Below are 12969 nucleotides of genomic sequence, written 5' to 3'. Positions count from 1 at the left end.
GTAAGGACAAGAAAGGATCTACATGCCTGTTTGAGTCTGTGTCTTAACTTCCAGGAGCCTTAACTACCGTATTTATCAGCATATAACACGCACCTTCATTTTAGGAGGGAAGTTTCAGGGAAAAAAATTTAATTTTAAATAAAAAACTTTGAAGCAAAACAAGGGTAAGTGCCCATCAATGCAGCCTCACCGTTGCCCATCTGCAGCCTGATCAATGCCATCTGCAGCCTGAACAATGCCCATCTACAGCCTCACAATTGCCCATCAATGCGGGCCTGACCAATGCCCATCTACAGCCTCACAATTGCCCATCAATGCAGCCCGATCAATGCCCATCTACAGCCTCACAATTGCCCATCAATGCAGCCTTATCCATGCCCATCTGCAGCCTCACCTCAGATTACTGCTGTCTTGGAGGGGACAGGGAAGGGGGCAGGACGAGCGCCATCAGATTACATACAGCGAGAATCTCCTGTTTACTCAGCGGCCTCTTTATTACAAATTCCCACCTCCTGGACTGGCTTCTATGATAGACAGAACACTGGTCCAATGCTGGCCCAGGAGACGGGACTTCCTATTACAGAGGCCACTGAGTAAACAGGAGATTCTCGCTGTATGTATTCTGAAGGCACTTGTACCCCGCCCTTCTCCCCATGCCCTCCTAGGTAGCCCAAATTGCAGTATCAGCGTATAAAATACACACACACTATTTTCACCCAATTTTCAGGGTGAAAAAGTGCATGTTATACGTAAATAAATACAGTATATATTTCAATGGTGCAGTGCACTGATGTAATCACTGGATATCACAAACTGCTTGAAGCAAGCAGACCCTGCCCATTCCCCCATTACATCTGATTCCAGAAGGGTAATTGTGGAAAGCAAAATACAAATTCAAGTGGGACAATGATCTCTTCCTTGATCTCAGTCATGACCTACAGACCATCACTACTCAGATAGGTGAGCTGAATGCATAAATAAAGCAATGTTTATACTGGCACAGAAAAAAAGGCAAAAATTATAATGTTGTATTTGATTGTTATCAATGGATATATAATAAAAGTGCAAATGTGTATAGTACAGTTATCATTTAAGTATTAGTGCTGATCTTAGCACATTCTGATGAGGCCTGGTGTTCCTCATATGCCCATGCTGAATTTTACGGGGCTGCTTACTAGCAATTTCCAAATGCCCAGCAGACTTTTACTTTCAACAGACGATAGGTGCGATAAATCCCCCCTCTCATACATGAACATGAAGCAGGGAAACATACAGTATGTAACATTATGAATCTGGCGGCATGGTGCTGTGTATAATGTTCTGTTAGACTTGGCATCTCTCTAACTTCCAAAGACACTGCCAAGCCACAGCTAATGTGGTTGATTTAATAAGTGCACAGCAGACATGTAAATGGAAAATGAAACACCAAAGCGACAAGCTACTGTTACACAGGATCTCCGGTGAAATGTGCCGTCCATAGGGATGTCTGTATTTTTCTAATGTGCTGCCATGTTTACTGGGAGACATAAAAATACAGGAGCCTAATGTAAACCCACAGTATTAGTTGGCAGAATGGCAGAAATGATGGAAAATCAGCAAATATGTTAAGGGTTTTGGGTAATGTAAGTGTTGCATGTAACCGCTCATTTCATGATGTTTTCAAAAATAATAATTTACTTTTCCAGCTTAACCTAATGGTCTGTGAATACTCCCCAGAATGCTCTGGGTAGTGTTTCAGGTAGGTATATACAAGTACTTTGTGTGTTTATATTAACAAACTCAGTCGTTTAAACAGAACCAAAACTTAAAAGGGAAAAACATAAAAGGGAAAAGATACAGGTTCTCTTTACAGGATGTAAATTAAAGGGGTTGTAAAGCTTTGTTTTTTTATTTTCTAAATAGGTCCCTTCAAGCTAGTGCATTGTTGTTTCACTTACCTTTTCCTTCGATTTCCCTTCTAAAATGTTTTTTTTCTTTGTCTGAATTTCTCACTACCTGTTTCTCCTCAGTAAACTTCACACCATCACCCGAGCGGTGCTTAGTCAGCCAGAACAGCTTACTGAACAGCTTACTGAACAGCTTACTGAGGAGGAACAGGAAGTGAGAAATTCAGACAAAGAAAACTAAGAAAAAAATATATTTAGAAGGGAAATCGAATGAAAAGGTAAGTGAACCAACAATGCACTAGCTTAAAGGAACCTACTTAGAAAATAAAAAATGAACCTTTACAACCCCTTTAAGCACCCTGTGGTGAGCAAGGGAGGGGTTTCAAGTGTTCCTCCTATATCTGATTATTTCTCATAGCTTAGCAGGCAGTAAGGGGGGATAGTTGAAGTTAAGTATAGGATGGTTATTGTGGCTGCTACTGTATTTTTGTTGATTTGCCTAGTAAACCCAGCTTCAGTAGATATGTGCGATTTGTTTCATTCTGGATTTAAATTCGGACAAAATTTCCATTATTCAGAAATTCGGTTGCATCCAAATTACCAAATACAACAGTAATGAATTTCAAAGAATCAAAAGAAAACATTAACAAAGTAAATGACAATTAATTTGTTTCATTCAAATGTTTGAAGCATCCAAATGAAACAAATGATTCAAATGAATTTGATAATAGCTGTAGGGGTAGAATCATGGCCACTGCGTCCTTAACAACTATGACTCATCTGGTGTCAGAAACAAACCAATGCCGGAATTGTAATGTTCTTTAAAAGAACAGCATGCCTCCCCCCCCCCCCATCTATACAGGTGCTTTGGGTATGGATTATAAGGGGAACCCCACACCAAAATGTTTTTAAAAATCAGTGTGGGGTCTCACACAAGATCCATCCCAGAACCCTAACCGAGCATGCACCTGGCAGGTCAGAAAAGGGGGGGACCAATCGAGTGCTAGTTGTGGAGATCTGTGGGCAGGTTGGAATCTGGAAGCCCCCTTTAACTAGAAACCCCCAGATCCCCACCGTCCCATGTGAATGAATATGGGGTACATTATACCCCTACTTATTCACCCAAAAAGTGTCAAAAATGAATAAAAACATAGAGACCATTTTGACAAGTCTTTTATTAAAAACCCAAACAATGTCCCCCCAAGGTAAATTCAGCATCAATAATGATGAACGCCGCCGGAAGACAAAACAAAAAAATCTTTCCTTTCCTCCCGGTGTCTGATAACAGGTGACCCCACCCCTTTTTTATTTACCCCCCACAATCTATACAGGCGCTTTGGGTATGGATTATAAGGGGAACCCCACACCAAAATGTTTTTAAAAACCACAAGATCCATCCCAGACCACTACCCGAGCATGCACCCGGCAGGCCGGAAAAGGGGGGGGGGGCAAGCGAGTGCTAGTTGTGGAGATCTGTGGGCAGGGGGCAAGTAGGAATCTGGAAGCCCCCTTTAACAAGAAACCCCCAGATCCCCACTCCCCATGTGAATGAATATGGGGTACGTTGTGCCCGTACTTATTTGCCCAAAAAAGTGTAAAAAATTTATAAAAACACAGAGACCACTTTTGACTTTGACTCTTTCATTAAAAAAGCCAAACAATGTCCCCCCAAAGTAAATCCAGCATCAATAACGATGAACACCGCCAGAAAACAAAACAAAATCAGCGTCTGTTGCATTCCTCCCAGCGTCTGATAACAGGTGACCCCGCCCCTTTTTTATTTACTGTCGCCACTGGGAACTGGAGCTGTCAATCGGCCAGTGCCTAGGTAGCCTTTTAAAATTTCCTGCATGGGCAAACTAAATTGTCACTTTAAGGGCTGATTCACACCTGATGCAGTCCAACAGGTTGTTAATCTGCATCAAAAATGCACGCACAGTGTTTTCCATGTATTCTAACGGCCATAGTTCACACTAGTGCCGTCAGTTCCAGTGTAGCAAACAAAAGTAGAACCTATTGTATTTTTTCTGTACAGACTACACCAAAAATGCACCACAACGTACACTGTCCCGGGAACAAGGAAGAAGTGGATGCATGTCCTTCAATCCGGAAAGAAAGCAGAGACATGGGGGAAGAATGGGTGCCTTTAATCTGATTGGCACAAAGTCTAAGGTAAGTATAGAACAGAATACATCATTTTAACTATCATCATGCCATTTGCCTTCAGCTGACTAATAAATCACTGAGACTGGAGTTGGCCTTAATATTTATTCTTACAATGTAAGGTTTTTATGCACGGTCTTTTTAGTTCTTTGGCGATGTGTTGGGGACACCCATGGGACTTTACAATGTTTACTTTTAGACTAGGTCAGGGTTAATGATCAGCATGACTGGTTTTATAAGGATGTCTCATCCCCAATGGGCTGTTGGTCAGATCTGTAACCCATTCAGAACATTAATAAGTACCTTGGCGCTAATTTATTTTATCAACCTAAAAATGAGACAGACCACTCCAGGCTATGAGCAGCTGCTTGCCAAATCATTTTAATAACGTCTGCCTTGATATTAATTTAAGCACAACTCAACTTGTTATAGCACATACTGGAAGATATTGCTAAAAGCGCTTTTGATAAAAACATACATTTTTCAATAATGTTTAGTAAAAATTAACACTGAAAAAACTTGGAAAAGGGAGGCATCGGATGTATATATGTCAGGAAAGAACATTACAGTTAGGGGTTTGGCGACACCCACCCTAGTCCAAACAGATTTTATTTCTCATGTGAAAAAGACCATTACTGCCAGAAATATTTAAGCATAAAAGGAATTCTAGTTAAAAAAAAAAAAAAAAGTATTTCCATGCTATAATAATAGTTGCTGTTTAACAATAAGCAAATGACCCTCTCAAAACTAAGAAAATACATCAGTATATAATCCTGTTCTTGCAGGTCATTAAAGAGACTCTGTCACTTAAGGGCAAAGTGACAGGTTTTCTTGTTACAAGACCCATCTACCCATACTTACCTTCCCTGCACTCCCTCAACGCATTTTTGCTATGTCAGGGTATGTTGAGTCCAAGCCTGTTGACACAGGGTTATATTTTTGATCCTACTGCTCACATGGTGGTGTTCAGGTCTGCCCATTGGCTGCTTAGACCCAAGCACATACCCCTAGGAAGAGGTCATGTTCTTCTTCATACCCCAAAGGAACAGGTAATTACCAAGGACTCCAATAGAACAATAGAGCAGCAGCAGGGCACAGCAAGGGTAAGTATCAGCAGGTGGGGCTTCCTTTTTTTTACATAAGCCAGTTATTCTTTCCTGAATGGGCAGCGGTACATCTTTGCCTTAAAGAGCTTTTAAACCTTGATTTAAAAAAAACCTGTAAGGCAAAGGCATAATGAGCTTTGCATAATAGCTCATTATGAAATATTTACCTTAGAACGAAGCCCCCCGCAGCGGCACCCACACACCGCTGAGACGGCTGACATCTTTCCTGGATTTTTTTCCGGGATTGCGGGCTCTGGCGCTGTGACTGGCTGGAGCTGCGATGACGTCACTCCCATACATGCGTGCTGGATCTGCCAACCTTGGCACAGGGCCCTGAAGAAACGGCACAGGCGGCAGTTCCTTCAGGGCGCATTAACCGATGACGTCGGTGGTGGTGTATATAGTAAATATCTCCTACGGTGCAGGTTTAGGAGATGTTTACAGTTTCAGGTAAGTCTTATTATATGCGTACCTGTAGGTACAATTAAAAAGGAAGATTTTACTTCCTCTTTAAGGATGCCCCACCTACTGAGTTTTGAAATGGCAGTTTCAGAAAAAAGTGAACTGTTAATGTCCTAAAACAAAGACTTCAGCAGTGATAAAACTCAGAAACTTACTTCAATTTTCCCTAATCTGAGTTTTAAGCAATTTGCAGCAGTATGATTCCACACCGCTCCCCCCGTGGTATTAGTTGGGTCTGTTTCCTGAATGTGTTTTTCTTTTTGCATGAATTATCACCAATCGGATTCACAAGAAAATTTTAATCCAATTGGTGGATATGATGAAAAACTCACTGCTTGAAAACCCGTAAACAGGAAAAGATTACACCTTGCACTGCATAACAGCCACCAATAGACCAGCTATTTACTGACGGAGTCTCCTTAAAGTGTATGAAAACCCCCTAATTTTTGGAGTAGTGATTTCTTTGAATAGTTCTGGATACAGGAGGGAATGGTTAAGGCACCTGTCAGGTTTTTTCCTGTCTGTGTCCCATTGAAGAGATTACCCAGGGGCATACACACAGGGGTCGCAGGGGTCACAGCTGTTGCAGGAGGAAAAATGGAGGGGATTGGTTCCTCTACATGCCGCCCAGGTGCACCTTCTATCCACTTCCTGCTGTGATCGGGGCTCCTGTGTATTCCCCTGGCCCCCCCTCATCACCTGCAGTGCTGTCAGGTTCCCCCCCCCCCTCCCCTCTTCCATTGGCGGCTACAGAGGATGCTTTCAGGATGGAGAGTGGAGAAGGGGCCAGTAAATGTGTAATTTCCTTGTTCTAATGAATGTACTGATCACTGTCCATTCATAACTGAAGCATAGTGAACTGTGTTTACTGTGCTTTAGTTTTTGAATAAATGGAGAGCTATTCCTGTCCATTCATTCTATGCTGCTGATTCTGCAGGGAAGGAGATTGAAGGGTGTGTCATAGAAAAGTGACAGCAGAAAAACAAAACTGAGTAGTCCATCGAGTCTGTCCAATTTTTTTTGTTTATTTTTCATTTGTTTCATTAACTTATAGAGTATAAATCTGTGTTTGTCCCAAGTATATTTGAAGGCATTTCCTGTTGACTGGCTCACTACTCTACTGAAAGTTTGTTCCAAGCATCAACTACCCTTTTAGTTAAAGCGGGAATCCACGTTTTTTTTTTTTAAAGCCAGCAGCTACAAATACTGCAGCTGCTGACTTTTAAAATAATGGCACTTACCCGCCCAGCGCGTCCGCGATGTCGGCACCCGAAGCCGATCTCTCGATCATCTCTCGGGTGCTGCCGCCGCCATCTTGGGTATGGGAATCAGGGAGTGGATCCTTGCTGCTTCATTTCCCGGTTCCCTACTGCGCATGCGCGAGTCGCGCTGCGCAATAAGGATGGTCCCCGCTGTCTCTGGGATCCGTGTGTTTCCCAGCAGGCAGCGGGGGACCTTCGGAAAGGGGCGTAGATTCTGCGGAAAGGGGCGTACCCACTTTAGGGTGGACCTCCGCTTTAAATAATACTGTCTAAAATTCATTTTGGACTTTCCTCCCGTTAGCTTGAGGTCATGTCCCCGTTGTTCTTGATTTTTGTTTCATACTGACAAAACTGCTCTCCTGAACTTAATTCACCCCCTTTATGTTTTTAAAGGTTTCAATCGTGTCTCTCCTTTCCCTTCTTTCCTCCAGACTGTACATATTAGGTTCCTGAAGTCGTTCTCAATATGTTTTATCCCACAGACCTTTCACCATTTTAGTTACCCGTCTCTGGACTCCTTCTATCTTATCAATATCTTTTTGTAAGTGAGGTCTCCAGGAACTGAACATGGTATTTTAACCGGTTCCCGACCAGCGCACACCGATGTACTTCGGCAGAATGGCACGGGTAGGCATATTGGCGTACAGGTACGTCCAATCTTTAATGCCGCCCTGCCATCGTGAGCGCGCCGCCGGCTAAATGAAAGCCCAGCCCCCCCCCACAGTTAGTAACACACCCCTAGGAACACTTAACCCCATACACTGCTACCCACTGGTTAACCCCTTCACTGCCAGTGTCATTTACACAGGAATCACTGCATTTATATAGCAGTGATTGCTGTATAAATGACAATGGTCCCAAAAATGTGTCAAAAATGTCCGATGTGTCCGCCACAATGTTGCAGTCACAATAAAAATCGCTGATCGCTGCCGTTACTAGTAAAAAAAAAAAAATATTAATAAAAATGCCATAAAACTATCCCCTATTTTGTAAATGCTATAACTTTTGCACAAACCAATCAATAATCGCTTATTGCGATTTTTTTTACCAAAAATATGTAGAAGAATACGAATCGGCCTAAACTGAGGGAAAAAAAGTTTTTTTATATATTTTTGGGGGATATTTATTATAACAAAAAGTAAAAAAATAATGCGTTTTTTTTTAAATTGTTGTTCTATTTTTGTTTATAGCGCAAAAAATAAAAACCGCAGGGGTGATCAAATACCACCAAAAGAAAGCTCTATTTGTGGGAAAAAAAGGACGTCAATTTTGTTTGGGAGCCACGTTGCATGACCGCGCAATTGTCAGTTAAAGCGACGCAGTGCCAAATCGCAAAAAGTGGTCTGGTCTTTGACCAGCAAAATGGTCCGGTCTGTAAGTGGTTAAATGAGGTCTCACTAAAGATCCATATAGAGGGATCAGAACCTCCTTTCTCCTGCTGGTGATCCCTCTAGTGATGTATCCTAGAATTCTATTGGCTTTTTCCACTGCCTGGTCACATTGTTTGCTCATTCTGCAATTATTTGAAATAAATACCCCCAAATCTTTTTCTTCTGAAGTGCTGTGTAACACTGTACCCCCAATGTTGTATTCTCTCAAGTGATTATTTTTCCCTAGGTGCATTATTTTACATTTAGAAACATTGAACTGTGATTATTACTCCATTGACCAATCTTCCAGCAATGCCAAATCATGTTCCATGTTACAGAAACCTCCAGGGATATCAACCCTATTACACACCTTTGTATCATCAATAAAAAGACATACTTTGCCCAACAAACCATTAGCTATAACATTACACAGAGATTAAATAGAACAGGACCTGGTACAGAGCCTTGTGGTATACCACTAGTGACTGGTCTCTGTTCCGAGTGAACACCATTTATAAGCACACTCTGGTATCTATTCTTTAGCCAACTGCATGTCCACTGAATGGGGTTCACTCAGACAGAGACCAGTCACTAGTGGTGTACCACTTCTACGTTTCTTATCAAACAATTTAATATACAGTATACAAAAAAAAGTTAATATCCTCAAAACTATAACTAAGATCAAAGAGAGATCTAATGGAAGCTGCTTTTACCTACTAACCACTCGGGCCATGTGAGGTGTGCGGTGGCCAGGCTCACTTCCTACTTCTGCAGTGTGTAGAAACCAACTCATCAGACCTTGATAGTCTGAGCAGGGACCCTTAAAGAGGTTGTAAAGTCAGAAGGTTTTTTTACTTAATGCATTCTATGTATTAAGATAAAAAGCCTTCGGTATGCAGCAGCCCCCCTCCGCCCCCCTAACACTTACCTGAGCCACATCTCTGTCCAACAATGTCCACAAGTGTCTTAACCGTCTGAGACTCTCTCTCTCCTGATTGGCTCCTGCTGCTGTCAATGAATGTCAGTTAGCCAAACAGGAGAGAGAAGGGACAGGGCGGAACCGCAACTCCGTGTCTGAATAGACACACAGAGCTGCAGCTCGGCTTGGGTGCCCCCATAGCTTGCTGTGGGGGCACTCAACAGGAGGGACTATGCGCACAGAAGAGGGACCCAAGAAGAGGAGGATCTGGGCTGCTCTGTGCAAATCCACTGCAACAGATCAGGTAAGTATAACATTTTTGTTATTTTTATAGAAACAAAAACAAGACTTAAAGCGGAGGTCCACCCTAAAGTGGACCTTCCGCTCATTGGAATCCTCCCCCCCTCCGGCGCCACAATTGGCACCTTTCAGGGGGGAGGGGGGTGCAGGTACATGTACAGTACAGGTATCTGCACCCACTTCCAGGATAGCTCTCTGCGGAAAGGGGCGTAGATTACGCCCCTTTCCGAAAGTCCCCCGCTGCCTGCTGGGAAACACACAGATCCCAGAGGCAGCGGGTCCATCCTTATTACGCAGCGCGACTCGCGCATGCACAGTAGGGAACCGGGAAATGAAGCCGAAAGGCTCCACTTCCTGATTCCCATACCCAAGATGGCGGCGGCAGCACCCGAGAGACGATCGAGAGATCGGCTTTGGGTGCCGACATCGCGGGCGCGCTGGACAGGTAAGTGTCACTATTTTAAAAGTCAGCAGCTGCAGTATATGTAGCTGCTGGCTTTTAAAAAAATAAATAAACGCGGACTCCCGGCGGACTCCCACTTTAACAATCACTTTAAGCATTTATCATGGGTAACAGTAGGATCTAATAGGAAATTAAAACCTACCTTCTCTCCCGGTGGGCCTAGTGGTCCAGGATAACCTTTAGGGCCCTGTGGAACAAAACCATTGTTAGTGCACATGCATTCACTCCAGCATCAGCTTTACATCATTGTTTTGGACAGATTTACTAATAGTGACAATGGTAGACCATGATTGCACAATGTGGGTCAGCAAAGCCACTTGTAATCACTACAAGTGGCCCATGTGACAGGGTGACAATGCAGCAGTGTAACTGTGAGATAGTTGTTACCCAATAATGGAAAGTTATGCTACATATGCATTTTCTTTTGCATTAAGGGCTACAGTTTTCATAACTTGTAAGTTATAGTGATGGTACAAACAGACAAGCATTTTGACTCTAAAGATGTAGATAACCTGTTCCTTGTTATTCTTCGAAGGTCATGTTGGGTTACCATCACCCTGAGTTATGAAATGTTCCAGACATGGGATGCTCTAAGGAGTACCAGGCATGAAAATGCCCCTCCAGTGTTCAGAAGGCAACCATATTGCTCAGAAATAGGTTATATATCATTACAAAATAGGAATAAGTTACAAATGTTGAGAAAAGTCATGTTGAGGAAAGATGGCATGAAGATCATCTGGTTCAGCAGAGAGTATGTGATTTACAACAATCTCTCTCTAGAAATTCATATAGTGTGTCAGTACAAACACTTGGAACAAGATAAGAGGAAACGGACAGTTGAAGACTTTTTTTTATCAAAAAGGATTTACAGGTACCTCTAAAATAACATGTTTTTGCCATTTAGAAGCAGATTCTTGCTTACACTCTGGATATAATTTCCTGTTTATGTAAACAAGTGTAGACGGTATTATAAATGGAAGCCCCAAGCAGGAACCATCTAATAAAATCAATGTAACTTTAGAGGGCAGCTGGATATGACGCGTTGTGCATGTTGATGTATAAGAAAGAAAGGCCGAGGGACTTTCATGTCACCTTCACAGAACCCCAAAAAGAACGCATACTCTTTTTCGCACAGAAATCTTTGCTATGTAGCAAATATCAGGAGACCACATATAAAATAGTGAAGAGCTGGTATAGAACCCCCTCCGTGCTGACTAAGATATTTCCTTTACAAACTGATCATTGTTGGCACTGTGTCCTACTCTCAGGTACCCTCTTACATATTTTCTGGGATTTCTCTGTGCGCCAAACTTTTTGGCAGCCGGTGCTCAAGCTCATACAGAAACTCACAGATATCTCCCTACATGATAACCTAGTTGCAGTCCTCCTTAACCTCACCCCCTTATTAAGGAAACGTTATCATAAATCCCTTCTCAAGCACCTCCTTAATGCTGCGCGGGCCAGCATCCCACCTCTTTGGAAGCAACAGTCAGCGCCAACGGTAGCCCAATGGATTGCAAGAGTGAAGGACATTGAGCAAATGGAAGATCTGACCTCTGCTTTGCGAGATAAGTCAGAGGAACATAAGTCCAGATGGTTCTATTGGGATCTCTTTCGCTTCTCTGACGAGTTCCACCAACACATGTTGGGATCCAACATTTAGGACTTCCATCGCCAGTTCAATGCTGTCGATCTTGGCTCCCTGGGGGTGATCCAGCCATCCTCCCCCCATCCCATAACAAAACCACCTCCCAAACGTCCCCCCCCCCCCCACCCCCTGTGTGTTTTTTTCTCACTCTCTCTCTCTCTCTCCCCCTCTCTCCCTCCCTCTCTTTCTCTTTCTGCCTCTCCTTCCCCGTTTCCATCTCTCCTTTTCAATTAAAAAACAAAAAGTAATGGGAACAGAAGCTTAAAATTTACCCTATATTAGACTTCAGTTAGTGGAGTGAGCCTGACTGAGTGGCTTCTTTCACTTACATGCAATCGGTTTGTATAATTGTTGCACAGTTTATATGCAATGCAAAGTTGTCTATTTGTTTTATATATGCCCCATATATGCCACAATTTAAAAAAAGAAAGAAAGGACAATATTGGTTTGGTGCGGAGGAGTAGAAGGGCATGTAAGCATGTTTTCCTATAAGTGCTTGTGCCCTGATTAGCTCAGAGTGCTGCTCCTGTTTCTCCCAGTCTAAGTACAGGGTATAATAGTAGGCTGACATGAAAGTGGAACTAAACCCACTGATTTCACTGTTTCCCAAATCAGTTACATTCAATGCACACAAACACAATATAATACCTAATTCTTTGGCAAAATATAAAAGATGGAGAGGCACTGGCAGGCGGCAGGGATGACCCCTCCAGCCACCTTTAAAAGGAATCCAGCAACTAATTAGCCACTCAAATGGTTCTTATATAAAAGCCAACTGCCTCCTGTAAAAAACAATACCAGGATGATGTATATGTAACTGCAGGCATCATCCCGGTATACCACTTAAAGTCACAAAGTACAGTATTTTCTACATGTTAAATTTAAAGTAATAATAAAAATATTCACACAACCTACACCTACACTTCACTTACATGGTTAACAGTCTTACACCTCCCACTGGTCAATGTAAGGAGCATAATTCCTTTTGCTGACCACCAAAATGCAAGGGCCATTTTTTTTTCTATTGAAAAGCCTGTGGCGTGCGAAACACATCCAAAAGCTTCCAACCGGTGCCAAAAAAAGTGCACACACATCAAGAGTGAACAAAAAAATGTGCAACGGGTGTACCATTGTCCTCCACAAGGAAGGACCTTACCCTGATCCCCCGGGGCGTTAGGCTCCAGACGGGGACTGAGATACCATACATGGCCCATGTGGCTGCCATTGTTCCACCTACTGGCCACCAAAGTAAGGGGGCATTCCTCCTCCTACTGACCACCAATGTAAGTGGGCATTCCTCCTCCTACTGACCAACATATGGTGGCATGCTTCCTCCTACTGAGCACAAATGAAAGAGGATATTCTTTCTCCTACTGACCAATGTAAGGCA

General features: G+C 42.8%; 1 protein-coding gene across 1 annotated transcript in view; it reads right to left on the bottom strand.

The window, feature by feature from the left end:
- COL24A1 (collagen type XXIV alpha 1 chain) overlaps positions 1-12969 on the bottom strand; it is a 413884-nt gene that overhangs the window by 218264 nt on the left and 182651 nt on the right. The window contains exon 8 of the mRNA XM_077450311.1: positions 10074-10118. Within this exon, the coding sequence (XP_077306437.1) occupies positions 10074-10118 (45 nt within the window). The remainder of the gene's footprint in view (positions 1-10073; positions 10119-12969) is intronic.

This window comes from Lithobates pipiens, unplaced genomic scaffold (genome assembly GCF_037356315.1).
Source record: "Lithobates pipiens isolate NorthernLeopardFrog02 unplaced genomic scaffold, aLitPip1_a1.2 Scaffold_23, whole genome shotgun sequence".
In the NCBI taxonomy this organism is placed as follows: domain Eukaryota; kingdom Metazoa; phylum Chordata; class Amphibia; order Anura; family Ranidae; genus Lithobates; species Lithobates pipiens.
The sequence above is the reverse complement of the archived record's forward strand: the minus strand, read 5'-3'. Positions and strand labels throughout refer to the sequence as shown.